Here is an 18,201-nt window from a genome sequence, read left to right on the forward strand (position 1 = left end):
AGGAGGGAGAAGGAGGGGAGGGGAGGGGAAAATGGGCACTGATGCCTAGCACACTTCAGAAGCTGGAGGCCGGGGGAGCAGCAAGGAGGGTGCTACTACTAATGCAGAAGGCCCAGTGCTGGTCTTTCTGGGCTCGCTGACAAGCCGCTTCCTCATGGCCTCCTGAGCCAGGTCACAGGCGATCGTGCCATGAGCTACCTGGAAAGTTCCTGAGTGCTCTGGGGATTCCAATGCAGTTGTCATGAATGGGTGACTCGAATTCCCGAAGAAGAAGCTTGCCCACCAGTGGCCTGGGTCTGATTTGGGAAGACCAGGATGATGGGGGATCACTTCCCCAGAATACTCAGCACTTCCACAGGAGCTGTTGCTGGAAGTGGAACCCAGACACCTTCGGGTAGTAGTCATAGGTTGCTATGAGTGAACTGCTGGACAGGATTGCTGCCATGTTGCTTGTTCTTGTTGTGATGATGTAAACCATAGTGACAGCTTCCGAGCAGCCCCTGTCAGGCAGTGGGCTGTGGCGGGCAATCAAGATCGCGAGTGACCTGGCTCAGAGGAAGGGGGCGCTAGGCCACAGAGCCCATTTGTAAAGGAGATCACGGGAGGATACTCCACGGCAACAAAATGCAAGAGTTCTTTGGGTTTTCTACAAAAGTATTGTTATTATTGAATTTGAGGAAAGTTGAGGGTCACCGTAGTTATCAATGTGCTAATGAAGTGAATCAAAACTTCTGATCAAATCAAAGTGCATTTCAGAATTTTTGGAAGTGTTGGTACTAGTTTCTGGAATATAACATTATTTGCAAGGAGAGCTTTATGTAAACATATGGTGTCTCAACATAACCTTGCCTTTTCAAACAATGATGATATTTCAAAAATGAGGCAATAAACAACACAGGTGATTTTGACAAAGTTTCTACTAGGAGATGAGGCAAATGGGTGAATAGGAAGTAAGTTGGGAGGTGGGTGTGAATAACTCTATTCCTCTCATCCTCTCATCTTGTTGGGCATAACTACGTCTATCTCCTCTTGAAGTTTCTGCTGGATTTCAGAGTGGGTGGCTAGGTTGTAAAAAAAAAAAAGGGGGGGGGAGTGGAAGGACTGAACTGGTGATTTCATAGCCAGCATAAAGAAAGGTAGTGGATTGGGCCAGGATTTCCTCATCACACAGATCTGAAATAGAGGTGAGGTCAGACAAACTCATTGTACTTTTGTTATTTCAACCATCCAAGCTTCAGACTAACTTCACCATCACAAATTCAAATATATATTTGAAAATTATCTCCATCCTACATCCTACAGATGTCAAGCATCTTTTTGAGATGGCTAAGTGATAATATAGAGTGTTGGACTAAGAAGTAAAACAGATCTGACTTCAAATCCTACTTCAAAGTTTTACCAGTTCTCATCCTGTGGAAGTTGCTTAAACTCTCTCAGCTTTGGATTCCTCATATCTAAAATAGAAATAAGAATGACACCAAGCACTCAGAATTGTTATGAAGATCAAATGAAGTAATATATGTGAAATGTTCTGCAAATCTTAAAACCCTGTAACATCATCATTGTCATCATTGAATTTGTAATACCTTCCCCTCAGGTTTGTTGTAAAACCCAAAAGAACTAATGGGTGCAAAGTACTTTGAAAAGATGAAAACTTTAAAAATTATTATTAGATATTATTAGATAAATATTAGTTGTTATTTTTTTCTTTGGCTTGGTGTGGGAAAATATATGTTTTTCAGAAAATCTTATTAATTTTTTATTCTTCTTTTGTTGCCCTTTGCAAATGAGGCAGAATGAGACATGGTTATAACATTCAATATTCCAAAACACTGAGAGGAAAGGAAAGTGTTCACCATATGTTCTGTAGGCATCCTCAAGAAACACTCAGGGTGGAAGTCTCCAGAGAAGCCCCACGATGCAATCAAATCCAAGACGCTGACTAAAATGAGAGCAATTCTTCCAAGGCAAATGAGAAGCCTCAGCTACTAATTAGCTGCTAACTTCCAACTACCTTATAGGAAAAAATATCTTCTCCTCTTCTTTCCTAAATCATATAATCATACCATTTCAGAGTTGAAAGGGACCTCAAAGGCCCTCTTATACAGCATGTACATAAACAAATATCTTGTTCACAAAATACCAAGCAAGTGCTCATCCAGCCTTTGAAGGCTTTCAATGAGGGAACACATTACTTCCTGAGAAATCACAATTTCATTTCTGGATTATTCTAATCCTCAGTAATTTTCCACTTTCATCATTTATTTTTTTTCCATTTTTCATCATTTATCATTTATTATTTCCTTCATTATAGTATTAATGCTTTTTTCTCCTGTAATGATATCTGGGAGACCAATGAGCCTTAGGTTGTCTCTGTGCATCCTGTCTTTGAGATTTACAGGTTTTGCTTGTCTGATGAGTATATTTTCTTTTAGCGTTATTTTACTTTTGCTTCTCTTCTTCTAGGTTGGGCTTTATTTCTGTGTATTTACATTCCCACTCTATTCATTTCTTTGTTTTTCTTTGGTTAGACATTGTAGATTCCAGTTTTTCTATTCTGCTCATGATTTTTGCTATGTAGGATATAAATTCTGATCTCATAATTCTCATTTCTCCTTTAAGCCTTTCAGAAACAATATGTTGTGGTTCCAGGTTCTCTTCAAACTCCACAGGGTCCTCTGACTCAAGTATTGGATCATTTTTTCCCTTCATTTTGTAGTATTTATTTGTAGATACTTCAGCCCATTTACTAGATTTAGAAGTCATATTTCCTTCTGTTGTTAATGTTTTTGCTGTTAATTTATGTCCTTATGCTTACGGTTCTTGACACTTCTTCTTACTGAAATCTTTGCTACTTTCAGGTTTTTTTCTGCCATATTTTTCTTATCACTTACTTCCTAACTCTTTCCCCTCTGATTGTGGTTTTCTTAGGGGCTAGGTCTCAAAGCTTCTCAGCCCCCTCCCACACCAGGTAAATCATAGTTGACCATCCTAGGTCTCTGTCCCAAGTGACTTTTGTGTGGTCATAACAGGTCCCAATAGTATGCTTTGCTCTTTCCCTGAGGTTTGGTGGAGAGCCACACAGCCCCACATATGCACAGTTTCCTATCCTGGTGAACTGTCCCATTCCCTCTGTTCTTCAGTTCTCTGACTTGGCACCATTAATTCAGGTTTGAGAGATCTTGGGGATCAGAGAAAATGTCTTCCTTACCATCTTGTTACTCATGTGGCCTCAAAATAGCTGATTTTTTGAAATTTATTTATTTGCTTTTCTTACCTTTTTCCAGTAAAAGCATTTAGAGATATATATTTTCCCCATGCCCATATTTTTGTCCATATCTCATAAATTTTGCCATGTTATGTCATTGTTGTAATTATCTTTAAGGAAATTATTGGTTGGTTCTATGATTAGTTCTTCTACATACCCACTGTTTCAGATTAAGCTATTTTTTCAAATTAATTTTTTATCTTTCCTACAAAAGCCCTTTATTGAATGTAATTTTATTTCATTATGATTGGTAAAACATGAATTTAATATTTCTGCATTTGTTTGTGAGGTTTTTATACCCTAATACATGGTCAATATTTTGAAGGTGCCATTCATAACTGAGAAATAGATATATTCCATTCTCTTCCCACCCATTATTCTCCAGAGTGCTATCATATTTAACTTTCCTAAAATTCAACTTTCTCTGTTTATTTTTGCTTTAAATTATCTAGGTTTGGGAGGGATAAATTTAGGTCCACCATTACTATAGTTTTACTCTCTATTTTATCCTGTTTCCTATCTATCTTGTCCAATGATTGCCTAGCCTAGTCCTGCTGGACTATTGATCACTGTGTTATTCTAGCATCTATGGACAACTCAGTCTTCATGATCTGCAAGCTTTCAATGCTCCCAAAGTGGTCTGATACAAGGCAAAGTCTGATTTCTTTCCTCCTAATATAGTTGCACAAGTTTCTGTCCTTTGTGTAGCTCTGATTAGCATGCCTTTGATCTTGTCCTGATTAGAGTTCCAATATATTGCTTCTGGATCCAGCTGCTATCAGCCCCTTGGAAACTTCTGCAGGTTCAGAGTGACAGAACTGCAAGTTCCCCTTTTGACTGAAATTACTGTCCTGGTTATTTGTGTCCTTCAAACTGGGCAATGGCCAGGAACTTAGATACTACTCTGCTCCTGAAATCTAAGAATGATTGATTCAGAACTTGTTCCTTATTGAGCAAAAAGCCTACCACATGTGGCCTGAACACCACCAGTAGGCATGTGTCTCAGTATTAATCATCCACCCCTGGACCTGTGACTATGAAATGGGTAGTGAGCAATGAAGCTGCTGGTTGGGACCTACTCATTAATGCTTACAAATTTAGCCCACTTTGTGCTATATCTGGGATCATTTCTTGTCCTGGTGTACAATGTCAGTACTTTGCTAGAATGTTTTTCATAGTCATTTCTAGCTAGATCTCATCCTCGATATTTGCAAACCTCTATGTTGGTATCTTTATGTCACCCTGGGCTGAAAATAAGTATTAAATATAGTTTTTTTATTCAATTTCTCAATTAAATTTTGGTCTCATTCAATTTCTAGATATCCTTGGAGGAGTCATAGAGGATACCTTGGCAGTACTTCTTCCTGCTATTTCACTATCTTGGGACTCCCTTTTAGTGATCTTTCTTACAAATTAGGCTCTCAAAAATGGCAAATTCCACTTCATTTCCAGCTCACCCAGGATCTGATCAGCTCTAGCCATGATTAGTTTCGAATAAAAAAAAGATGAACGATGAAACAAAAATAAACTGCTTATATTCAAATATGGGGAGATGATCCATGCATCTTCTCTAATGCCTATAATCATCTGGCATCAGATAGAAAGTCCAATTAGACAAGGCTTGGATGTCATTCTGTTATGAAAAGAGAAAAGAAGAGAAATTGATCGTGTAGTGTGGGGAAAGAATGAAAAAGAAGGTGAGGGAAAATTATCTCACTTAATAATGTGAAACGTCTATACAAACAAAAGGATGGGGAGGGGAGAAGCAGCTGATACATGAACCTGACTCTCACCTGAACTGATCAAAAGAAGAAAAAGTAGGGAGGCAGAGGCAAGATGGCAGAGTAAAAGCAGTGATTTGCTTAAGCTCTCCCCCAAACCCCTCCAAATACCTGTAAAAACGGCTTCAAACAAATTCTAAAGCAGAAGAACCTATAAAAAGACAGAGTAAAACAAATTTCCAGCCCAAGACAACTTAGAAGGTTAGCAGGAAAGGTCTACTGTACCTGGCTGGAAGAGCAGCAGGCAAAGACCGGGCCTCAGTAAACCAGGAGCAGGCCTCAGGGGACCAAATCAAGGCAGCTGTGCAGGTTTCCAGACTTCTCAACCCACAAATGCCAAACACAACTTACAAGGTCAGTAGAAAAAGTTTTTCTGACTGTAGTGAGAGAGAAGCTAATGACTTTATGAGAAATCAAGACATTATAAAACAAAACTAAAAGAATAAAAAAGTAAAAGACAATGTGAAATATTTCACTGGAAAAACAATTGACCTGGAAAACAGATTCAGGAGAGATAATTTAAAAATTATTGGACTACCTGAAAGCCATAATCAAAAAAGAAAAAGAGCCCAGGCATCGTCTTTCAAGAAATTATCAAGGAAAACTGCCCTGCTATTCTAGAACCAGAGGGTAATATAGAAATGGAAAGAATCCATCAATCACCTCCTGAAAGAGATGTCCAAGGGAAAACTCCTAGGAATACTATAGTCAAATTCCAGAGTTCCCAGGTCAAGGAGAATATATTGCAAGCAGCCAGAAAGAAATAATTTGAGTATGGTGGAAACACAATCATGGATAACAAAGGATTTAGCAGCTTCTGCATTAAGGGACCAGAGGGCCTGCGATATGATATTCTGGAGGGCTAAAGATAGGATTACAGCCAAGAAGCACCTACCCAGCAAAATTGAGTATAATCCTTCAGGGGGAAAAATGGCTATTCAGTGAAATAGAGAACTTTCAAGCACTCTTGATGAAAAGACCAGAGCTGAATAGAAAATTTTATTTTCAAATACAGGCAAGAGAAGCATGAAGAGGTAAACAGGAAAGAGAAATCATAAGGAACTTACTAAGTTTGAACTGTTTACATTCCTAAGTGGAAAGATGATATTTGTAACTCATGAGACCTTTGTCAGTATTAGGGTGGTTGGAGGGGGGAAAAAATTTATGTATAGGTAGATTGATAAATAGATAGAGAGAGGGCACAGGTGAGTTGAAGATGAAGGGGTGGTATCTGGAGAATAAAATTAAAGGGTGAGAGAGGATTATACTGGGAGAGCAAGAAAAGGAGAGGTAAAATGGGGTAAATTATCTCACATAAAACAGATAAAGAAAGGCTTTTACGGTGGAGGGGAAATGGCGGAAGGTAAGAGGGAATGAATGAATCTCACTGTCATAGAATTTGGCTTGATCAAGGAATAAAATACACACTCAATTGGGTATGGAAATCTACCTTTCCCTACAGGAAAATAAGGGGAAGATGATAAGAAGGGAAGGCAGTTTGGGGGAGGGGGCAATCAGAAGCAAACACTTTTGAGGAGGGACAGGATCAAAAGAAGAGAATAGAATAAATGAGGGGTGGGATAGAATAAAAGGAAATTTAATTAGTTTTTCACAACATGACTATTATGGAAGTGTTTTGCATGACTGCAGAAGTATAACCTGTATTGAGTTACTTGCCATCTCAATGAGAGTGGATGGGGAAGGAGATAATTTGGAACCCAAAGTTTAAAAAAAAATGTTAAAAATTGTTTTTACATGCAACTGGGAAATAAAATACACAAGCAATGGGGTATAGAAATCTATCCTTCCCTACAGGAAAACAGAAGGGGAAGGGGCTAAGAGAAGGGGGCAGGGACAGAAAGGAGGGCAGATTAGGGGAAGAGTAATTCAGAGTGCACACCATCTTCAGGTGGGCGAGAGGAAAGATGGGGAGAAAATTTGCAACTCAAAATCTTGTGGAAGTGAATGTTCAAAAACTAAAAATAAATAAATTGACTTTTAAAAAATACACACACACACACTCACAGAGTATAGAATTTCCCTCAACAGTTAAATAGGAGAGAAAGGGGAGAAGGGAGAGTAGGAATTAAAAGGAGAGTAGATTAAGATGGGGATTAGTCCTAACCAAAACAAATTTCAGAATGTACAAAAATGTACTTCTTTTTGAGGTGGCAAAGAAAAGTAATATGAGAGGGTCCCTATAAATTAAGGAATGTATAAACAAGCTATGGTCTATAAATCTATTACTCTGAACTCGTACCAGCTTTTAATGCCCCATCAGAATTCCAGAGGACTGATGATGAAACATACTGCTCCTTTTAATGGAGAGGCAAAGGACTCAGAATGCAGACTGAGACAATTTTGTTTTAGGACATGATCAATGTGTAAATTTGTTTTGATTAACTACATATGTGATGAGTAGCTTTTGTTTTTCTTGTTTTCTCAATTGGTTGGAGGGGTTGGGTGTGGGAGGGTGGGAAGATGATTCTTGCCTGATTAAAATGTATACACATACACACACACACACACACACACACACACATATATATACATATATGTAGTATGTGTTTTAATCATATATATAATGTCCATGTGTATATATGTATGTATGTATGTATGTATACGTGTGTGTATTTGTGTATATTCATATGTGTATGTGTGTGTATATGGGGAAGTATGTATGTATATGTATATATAAAATGACCAACTATAGTTCCACTACAAAAAGAATTGCTATAAATATTTTTGCATATATATGTCCTTTTCCTAGTTCTTTGACTTATTTGGGGGGTACAGACCTAATAGTTGGGTTTCTATTGGTCAAAGAGTATACACAGTTTAGTGATTTTGAGGGAAGCTGAGTGCTGAAGGGGTCAGGGGGAACACAGATAGTTCCAAATTGCTTTCCTGAATGAATGGACAATTCACAGCTGTACTAACATATATAAATATGTTCATTTTCCTGCAATCTCTCCAACATTTATAATTTTTTCCATTTTCATGTTTGGCAATCTGATGAATATGAAGTAAAGCCTCAGAGTTGCTTTAATTTTCATTTTTCCTAGTGATTTCAAGTGTTTTTTACGATTTCTTTTATCTTGGATTTCTTTTTGTGAAAACTGCATGCTCATATTCTTTGACCATTTATCTATTGAGGAATGGTTCTTAATCTTATAAATTTGAGTTCATTCCTTATATATCTTAGATATAAAAAGTTTAACAGAGAAACTTGCTGTAAAGATTTTTCCCAGTTAATTGGGGGAATTTTTCCCAAATTTAACTGCATTGGTTTTATTTACACAAAAACTTTTAAATTTTATATAATCAAAATTGTACATTCCATCTTCTGGATTCTTGCTATAATTTGTTTGGTGATGAACTTTTCCCTCATTCATAAATCTGAAAGGTAAGTTCTTCTTTGCCCCTTTAATCTATATAATGTCACCATTTATGTGTAAGTTGTATATTCAATTTGAGTTTACCTTGTGATATGGTGTGAAATGTTTGTGTAGACATAATTTCAACCATATTGTTGACCGATTTTCCCAGTAGTTTTTTTTTCAAATAGCAAATCCTTACCCTTGTAGTTGTAGTCTTTGGGTTAATTTAGCAAGAGGATACTATCTTCATTTATTTCAACATGTTGTGTACCTAATCTGTTTCACTGATTAATCTCTCTATTTTTTTAACCAGCACCATATCATTTTAATTATTATTAATTTAATTTAATCATTTTAAAGATTAATGATTTGCACTATAGTTTGAGTTCTGATATTGATAGGTCCTCTTCTTTCATTTTTATTACTTCCTTTGCAATGCATGACTTTTGTTACTCTAGATTAATTAAGCTAATATTTTTCTAGTTCTATAAAGTAATGCTTCGGTAGTTTGATTGATAAGACACAGAATGAATAATTTAATTTGGGAAGCATTCTCATTTTTTTAAGTATTGATTTACCTACCCATAACAAATTAATATTTCTCTAATTATTTCACTTGTAACAACAGACTGGCAATCTGATGCAAATTCCCTAATGGAAAAGTCTGTTAACCACATTTTTATAGACCAAAATATAATTTTAAAAATAATTTTAGTGAAGGAAATAAGAACAAAATACACACCCATAATGGAAGTCCAAGTAATGGTATCCTAAATAATTGGGGGAGTTAAAGAACAAATCATAAAAACAATAAATCATTTTATTAAAGAGGATAATAATAATGTGACAACACACATTTATGAGATGCAGCTAAAAAATGAATAAAATTCTATCTCAAACATACTAGTGAAAGAGAAAAATAAAGGGACAAATGAATTCAGTATAAACTTTTTTAAAGCCAGAAAATTAATAAATTAACAAATTATCAATACCAAAATATGCACAAAAAAAAGAATCAAAGGAAAAATAAAATAAACAAATTAATGAACTAGTGAAGAGAGCAAAGAACTTTAATTTTACACATAAAATCAAGACAGTATTAGCTAATTTTATTTTTAAAGAGAAAAGAAAAACCAATTTGCAAAGATAAAAATAAGAATAAAGAATGAAAAATCAGTAGATAAAAAATATAAGGAACTTTTACAGAGGAATTGTGGGAAGATGGTAATGTTTTAGTATCTAGAAAAATCCAGTTACCCAGAAAACACCCCCAGTTAAGCTTTTAAAGGCACCATTAAAAAAAAAAAAGAATGAGGATCAGTTGTAGATTTCTCTATTCAAACCAGTGAAAGATGACCAAAATTCTGCAGAAACCCTGAAATAGAAAATCAAGGATAAGTAGAAAGTAGAGTGTAAATCAGTGGCAACGAGGGAGCACTCCTGGAGGAGCCTAGGAAAAGAGCATTCTTAGAGCTCCACAGCAAAAGAAAAGCTTAAGAGCCTACAGTGAGGCCATTCCACAGTCCTGGGGCAAGAGTTCAGCATAGAAGTGCATTCCCTGAAACTCCATATCAAGAAGAAGGAGCAGCAAAGCCCATAGCTAGGTCAAGAAGAGACAATCTAAAAATTAATTGGCTATACAAAAATAATGGGGTAAAAAGTTTAGATACCATATTTTAAGAAATCATAAGTGAAAACTACCCAAATTTCCTAGAATCAGAGGGCAAATTCAAAATTGGACAAGGGTGGAATCCACTAGCTATTTTCCTAAAATAAATTTCAAAATGAAACCTCTTAAAATTCAAAGCTTGCAACATAAAGCAAGAAATGCTACAATGGCCAAAAAAGAGTTCCAGTTTCAAAGAGTCACATATAGGTCAACACATGATTTGGCAATTTCCACGTAAAGAAGAATAGACCTTCAAAAACAAGATTCCAAAAGGCAAAAGATAAAAGTTTATAATAAAAAGTAATTTTATGGCAAAATTAAAAATAATTCTCTACTGGGAATCCTACATGGATGAAAGGGACCTTTAATGAAATAGAAGACTTCTAAGCATTCCTGAGAACAGGGTAGATATTTTGAAATGGAAACACAGAAACCAAGAGAAACATAAAAAGGGACTAATTTATATGTACTAATAAAAAGACAAAAAACCTAATTTCTTCTCAGAATCTTATACATTCAAAGATGATAGAAAACTTTAATTATGTTAAACAGAGGACCTGAGGCAACTTTGTTCTATTTCTATTTCTATGGTCTCCAGAGAAGTGATATGGAAATATAAAAAAAGGAGGAAGAAAGGAAGAAGAAGGGGAGGGAAATCACTATCACATATTAGAGGTGTGTAAGATGAAGAGTATTTAAATATAGAGAAAGAGGGGGGAGAAATGAACATTCCATGAATATTGTCTCATTTGAACCAAACAAAGGAAGATTAAGATGATGGTAGAAAATACACTAAATTCCAAAAAATAAATAAAAGGAGACAAAGAGAGGCTTAAAAGTGAGGGGAGAATAAGTAAAATAATAGTCATAAGCAAAATAAAATCCAGTATTGGAGAGGAGATCATAAAAGAAGATGAAAGAAAAAAGAATAAGAACCTGGGATGAGGATGGAGCGAGGAAAAGAGAAGAGTGACAACAGAGAGGAAGCAATGTGTTTCACTTATAAGATCTCAAGTGGTAGGCAAAATCTTTTGCCATCTTATATGTAAGGCAGACAGTGAAGCAAAGAAAGGAAGAAGCACAAGACAAACACAAAGACAGAAATACATGATTAAGAGTAATAATCGTGAATGTGAAAGGAAAGAACCCACTCATAAAATGAACTCCAATAAAACGAATGGGAGAATGTATTAGAAAATTGAATCTAACAATACAGTTTTTATAAGAAAACCAATTGCAACATAAAGATTCACATAGAGTTAAAATGAGAGAATAAAGCAATACTAATTCTGCTTAATCTGAACCCCCCAAAAAAGCATAAATAGTGATAATTTCCAATAAGATTCAGTAAATATAATCATGATATAAAAGAAAAAAATTACATTATAATTAAAATTAGTATATACAATGAATGCATTAGAAAATTGAATCCAACATGAAATACACAATGAATACATACCAGCAAATAGTTAATTGAATTACTGGGAGAAATAGATAAAATTATAATAATGGAGGAGCCTCAATGTGGCCCTTTCTGACCCAGACAAATCTGATTAAAACATATATAAGAAAGATATTCAAGATCTGAATAGAACTTTAGAAAAATGAGGGATGAAAGAATTCTGGTGATTAATGAACGGATACAAAGGAATTAACATATTCTTAAGCTGTGCATGGCACCTTTTTATTTTTGTTTGAGTGTTTTTGTTTTTTTATTAATTTATTTTGAATTATCAACTATCACTTCCATAAGCTTTTGAGTTTTGAATTTTTCTCCCCCTCCTTCTTCACCTCCCTCCCCAAGTTGGCATGCAATATGATATAGGTTATACATATATGTTTCTATGCAACATATTTTCACATTAGTGATGTTGTAAGTAAGAATTAGAAGCAATAGGAGGAACCACCAGAGAGTGGAAACAAAACACAACAGAAAAAAAAATAGCAAATAGTATGCTTTGATCTGCATTCAAACTCCATAGCTCTTTCTTTGGATGTGGATAGCATTTTCCATCACGAGGCCTTTGAAGATGTCTTAGGTCTTTGTATTGCTGAGAAGGGTTAAGTTTATCAATATTAGTCATCACACATCATGGCTATTATCGTGTACAATGTTCTCCTGGTTCTGCTCACTTCACTCAGCATCAGACCATACAAGTCTTTCCATGTTTTTCTGAAGTCAGCCTGTTCATCATTTCTTATAGCACAATGGTATTCCATTACATTCATATACTACAACTTGTTCAGCCATTTCCCACTTGGTAGGCATCCTCTCAATTTCCAATTCTTTGACACCACAAAAAGAGCTATTTTTGCCTTTGCATTGTCTGAGATCAGGATTACTATCCTTGCTTTTTTTTTTTTTACTTGAGCTGAAGCATAATATATTCTCCTCCAGGCCATTACCTTTACTCTGTGTGTACCTCTCTGCTTCAAATGTGCTTCTTGTAAACAACATACTGCAGGATTATGGCTTTTAATCCACTCTGCTATCTGTTTCCTGTTTTATGGGAGAATTCATGTCATTCACATTCATAGTTATGATTACTAAATGTGCATTTCCCTCCATTCTATTTTTTCTCTGCTTATACTTTTCTCTTTGATATTATTTTCTTTAAAATTTTTGCATTAATATGCTTTAGGAAAACTGATTTATAGTTTTCTTTCCCTGTTTTAACTCTCTCTGGTGAAAATAACAAGACTACATTTGTGTCACAGAAGGAGCTTGATAAGATCTCTTTACTATTTTTTTAAAAATATGTAAAGTATATGGAATAATTGTTCTTTTGTCTATTCATTTTTTCCTTGGGAATGAAGAACAAATGATTGTTCTTTAATTTTTTTTGGCAGGATTTCTTTGTAAACCCATCTAGTCCTGGTCAAATTTTTTCTCCCTTAGGGAATTCATGTATGGCTTCTCTAATTTCTTTTTTAAGATGAATTCTTTAAGTAATCTATTTCCTGTTCTGTTAATTAGGAAGTTCATATTTTTAAAATATTTTTTCTATTTCAATTAGATTGTCAGTTTTATTGGCACATATTTTGCAGAAAGAAGCCCAAATAAAGGTGTTTTTTTCTTCATTGGTTGTGAAGTCTTTTTTCATACATGCAATTTGTTTTTCTTCTTTCTTCTTAATATCCAATTAATTAATAAATACTTATTTTAAAAAGCAATTTCTAGTTTTACTTATTAACAAAACTTTAACTTTCAAATATTTTTTCATCTTGCCGTTGGCTTTTAGGATTTTTATTTTGCTGTTCAATTGCTTATAGCCTTCTTATGGAAATAAACCATTTATACATCAAAAAAATTACTAAAAACAAAAGGCAATGGAGGGCAAATGGATGGAAGATCACATGAGTGCTATAGAAGCCAAGGATCACTGGTGCTTCAGTGAACCAGGAAAGACTTAAGGTAAACCTAAGACAAAGTTAACATTTGGGTAGGTAAAGAAATGATAGATGATCATTCCCAGTTAGAAGAACAGTTAGTATGTGGTCAATGAAGAAACAAGCAAGGGAATCTCAAGGGACTGTGTATGTAGCCATCTCTTTTTATTCAGTTCTCCCTGGACATGGAGAATATTTTATTCTGAGTATGATCACTGCTCATGTTTATTTAGCACTTCAAAGCTTAAAAGGCTCTTTCCTCATAATAACCTTAAAGTTGGGATAAAACAACTCTGTATTTTAGAGAAGATAAAATTGAGGCAAGAGTAGTTAAATGACTTGCCAATGGTCCCAAATCATATGGGTCCATATATTTGACAACAGTATTGATTTCAACTTTTATGTTGTTGTTGAACTCTTACAATTGTGTCCAACTCTTCATGAACCCATTTGGGGTTTTCTTGGTGAGATTACTGGAACAGTTTGCCATTTTGTTCTAAGCCCATCTTATACATTAGGAACTGGGGCAAACAGCATTAAGTAACTTAACCAGGTCACATAGCTAATAAGTGTCTGTGGCCAGATTTGAACTCATGAAGACAAGTCTTACTGATTCCATGCCTAGGGCTCTATTCTCTATACAACCAAGCTGCTCAATATGATTTCACCTTTACACCACATGAAAATTTACTTTGGAAAATATGTTTATGGTTATTTTTTAGTGATAGATGTGTACGTGATACCAGGAGTTTGCATTTAACCCTGTAAACAATGAAAAAAATGGAACATTTGACTAGGAAAATAGCATTTTGCAAGTAACATTTTAGAAAGAATAATGTGGTATGGATCCAGAAGATGAACTCATATAAAGAGTCAAGGGAGGGACACCAGTTACAAGCCTACTCCAGTACTGCAGCAATGCAGGGATGAGATCATGTAGGTTTATACTAGAGTGGTCAAATAGAATGACAATGACTAAATAAATACAAGAAATATTACAAAAGAAAAATTAATTACTGATTGGAGATGGTGAAAAAAGAATCAAACATCTTACAATGTTGCAGCTGAAAGAACATCTAGTCTTTCCACCAACACCCATCATTGACTTTTCTTTCAAACACTCAAGAGCCCTTCCTAAATAGGCAAAGGACTTAACATTTATGGGGGGGAGGGGAGAAGATTTAAAATAACAGAATTGCATTAAACATGCCTTGGACAGAAGGATTGTGTAAAAAGGAACAAACTTTGATAGGGTTGGTTTTTTAGTGGCCCCAAATATTTCCTGTTTTGATTGTACTTCAACCACATGTTGAGTACCTCAACCACAAACTTAGGTGAAGTAGAGGCCAACTAGATATGTAAGGAGAGTTGTTTTGACTCTTACAATAAGAAATGAGACAGATGCTGGTATTCTTGGGTAAAACCCTAAATCAAGACACAACCAAAAGAGTGTGACTTGTAAGGAATCCCTAAGACAGAACTTGATTCAAATAGGTCCAAGGTTTTTGGTAGTGCTCACTCTCAAATGTTTGTGGAATGAAGGAAAAAGGGGGGGGGGAAACTAAGCGAAATCTTTGTCCCCTTACTGTAGCTATCAATGTTAAACTGGACTTTTATATGAACATACCGATAGTTAATTAGCAATCAAAAAATTAAGATAATCAAAAGCAATACATTGCCCATCCAACTGAATGATAATGATTTGACTTTAAGGGATACTAGACATCAAATAAGAGGTTTCCAGAAATGTCTTTTGTCATTTGTAGCAACATAGATGTCCAATGCAGAATATTAAACAAATAATATTCTATTTTTCTCCAGTTACATGTAAAGATAATTTCTAACATTCATTTAAAAATGTTTAAGTTCCAAATTTTCTCTCTCCCTGACCTCCTCCTCCCAAAGACAGGAAGAAATTTAATATAGATTGTACATGTTCAATCATGCAAAACATATTACAATATTAGTCATGTTACAAAAGAAGACACAGACTCACAGGGGAAAATGAAAAAAAAAACCCAGAAAGTAAAAAATATTTTGCTTAGATTGAATGCAGAATATTAAAAATAAGTAATATTCTCCCCATTACTGCATTCACTATAATTGTCATTGTCAAGTACAATTGTTGATTAAAAAAATAATAAAAAGATAATTCATGATTTTCTCTGTTCTTCCATTGTATTACTGCATCCTAGTAATATCAAGTTGTACTAATCCATTGGGGGTCATTTCTTCTGGAAAATGATCAGCTGGATTAGTGTATGTGACACTTGACACCACTGATACAACAATCCTCAAACATGGAGATCTCCAAAACGATCATCTGAAAAAGCTAAGTACTCAATCTCCTGTGATTAAAAAAAAAGTAACCATTTCTTTTTCTTTGTTTGGCTCATAAGGTAAATTGTTGCTTCTGAAATCCTAAGATTCAATGTCTTTGGACTACAGAAGGGAAATCTGAGGCATGATTGTAGACAAGACTGAGTGGAATGAGGAGGAGAATTTCTAGTGTTGATTTTCCTTCTTGGTCCTTGGTACAGCCTGCAGGACGATGGGTACACTTGGTGTGAGGAGTGTCTGATTGCTCAACTTTAAAGGAACCTACAACAATTAAGAAAAATAGAGTTCAATAATTAAGCAGTACCAAACAATACAGAGAAAGATAAGAGAAGTAGTTGGTGTTAGATTGACATGGTTATGATAAACACCCTATGTAGGTTGGATGTTAGAGTGTTGCAAAATATAAAAAATATGTATTAACTATATACTCAGATTTTAGTAATACTAGTCTGTTGTAAGGTAGAATCAATAATCTTGCTGAAATTAAGAGATTTTATTCACTCCCATGACCTTTAATCTGCACATTTTTCTCTCATAAAACAAAGGAATTAAAGGGTCTGCTACACTTTGGTCTTCAAAAATTATGCTATTCGCAGCCAAGAATTTTATGTTATTATTATTATAGTTAAATCAAATTAATTATGTATCCAACAACATTTTAATTGTTTCTTTCTTGGCCTTCTGTATATTTCCATCTTAATAATGGTAAGTTAATTTTTAGTAGCCTGCTCACAATAAATAGGTAAATTCTGTTGAATTAAATTTGTCCACGTGACATAGGACAAGTCTCTTCTTTGAAAATAAATCATCTTGATAAAATAAAAAGCCATACTAGGAACTGAACAAAGGATGTGACTCCTCACCTGTGTCTCTTTACAAGTTCTGAAGGAAAATTCCTGCAGGAGTCGGCAAGTTGCAACTTTCATATTCATAAGTGCAAATCTCATCCCAAGGCAGTTTCGGGGACCAGTACCAAAAGGTAAGTATACATAGGGGTTGATGCTCTCCTTGTTTTCCTTGCTAAATCTGGTTTTTCAAAATGCAGGAGAAAAGAGGAAAGTAAAAACAAACAAACAAACAAACCAACAAACCAACATCCAAGACCTGTTGAATAAGGAATCTGACTTTGGAAGAGATTCATGAATTAATCAATAAACATTTATTTAGCATCTACTATGTGCCAGGCACTGTACTAAGTGCTGGGGTTGCATGAAGAGCAAAAGATATTCCCTGCCCTCAAGGATCTTACAATCTAACAAGAAAATCAATATGCAAAGAAATCTATACAAGGCAAGCTATATACAGAATAAATAGGAAATAATTAATAGAGGGAAGATATTGGAATTAAGAGGGATTGAGGAAGACTTGCTGTAGAGGATCACATTTGAATTGAGACTTAAGAGAAGACAGGGAGGTCAGTAGTCAGAGCAAAGGAGGGTGAACATTCCAGGCATGGGGAAGATACTTGGAGCTGAAATAGAGTATTTTGTCTGTGGAACATCCAGGAGGCCAATGAAACTAGTTCAAAGTATAGGTGATAGGGAGTTAGGTAGAAAAAGAAGGAAAAGGCATTAGAGGGCTGGGCTATGAAGGTATATGAATGATAAATAGAGCTTTTTGTATTTGCTCTTGGAGGCACTAGGGAGCCACCAGAGTTTACTGAGGAAGGGGGTTACATGATCATACTTCCACTTTAGGGACCTTATTTTTCTTTAAATGGAGAATGCATTGATGTGGAGAGAGACTTGAGGCACACAGATCTACCAGCCAGCTATTATAATAATTTAGGCTTAAGGTAATGAGGCCCTACACTAGAGCTGGAGCAGCATCAGACCAGAAAAGAAAATATTTTAGAAAAATGTTGTAAAAGTGAAATTGGCAGGCCTTAGCAACAAATTGGGTATGAGTGGGTGAGAGATAGTGAGTGGTCAATTATAATTCCAAGGCTGTGAATCTGAGGTACTGGGAATATGATATTGGCAGAAATAGCAAAGGTGGGGACAGCATTTCTGGGGAATGATGATAAATTCTGTTTTGATCATAATGAAGTTAAGCTGTCTACTGGACATCCAGTGAAAAATATTTGAAAAGCATTTGGAGATCAGTGTAGAGTTTAGGGCAGGATAGATAGATTTGAAAATCATTTCCACAAATACGGTAATTAAATCCTTGGAAAGTGATGAGCTCACCAAGTGAAGTACCATAGCAAGAGAATAGAAGAAGATCCAGGTCAGAACCCTGAGAGACACTGAGGAATTCCTGTCCTGTCCTGTCCTGTTCTTTCCTCTCCTCTCCCCATGTGAGGTATCATGCCCTTACTGGAGGGTGTCTGCTCAAAAGAAGATAAATTTTGATGGATGAAACCTACCAAAT

General features: G+C 35.3%; 1 protein-coding gene across 1 annotated transcript in view; it reads right to left on the minus strand.

The window, feature by feature from the left end:
- Positions 1-11,755: 11,755 nt before the first annotated feature.
- Positions 11,756-18,201, minus strand: part of LOC110201917 (cytochrome P450 3A9-like) — a 34,904-nt gene continuing 28,458 nt past the window's right edge. Inside the window, exons 12-13 of the mRNA XM_020977786.2 lie at positions 16,692-16,854; positions 11,756-16,089 (exon numbers count right to left, since the gene is read on the minus strand). Of these exons, the coding sequence (XP_020833445.1) occupies positions 15,994-16,089; positions 16,692-16,854 (259 nt within the window). The 3' untranslated portion in view covers positions 11,756-15,993. The remainder of the gene's footprint in view (positions 16,090-16,691; positions 16,855-18,201) is intronic.

Source organism: Phascolarctos cinereus, unplaced genomic scaffold (genome assembly GCF_003287225.1).
Source record: "Phascolarctos cinereus isolate Bilbo 61053 unplaced genomic scaffold, phaCin_HiC Scaffold_4;HRSCAF=312, whole genome shotgun sequence".
Taxonomy (NCBI): domain Eukaryota; kingdom Metazoa; phylum Chordata; class Mammalia; order Diprotodontia; family Phascolarctidae; genus Phascolarctos; species Phascolarctos cinereus.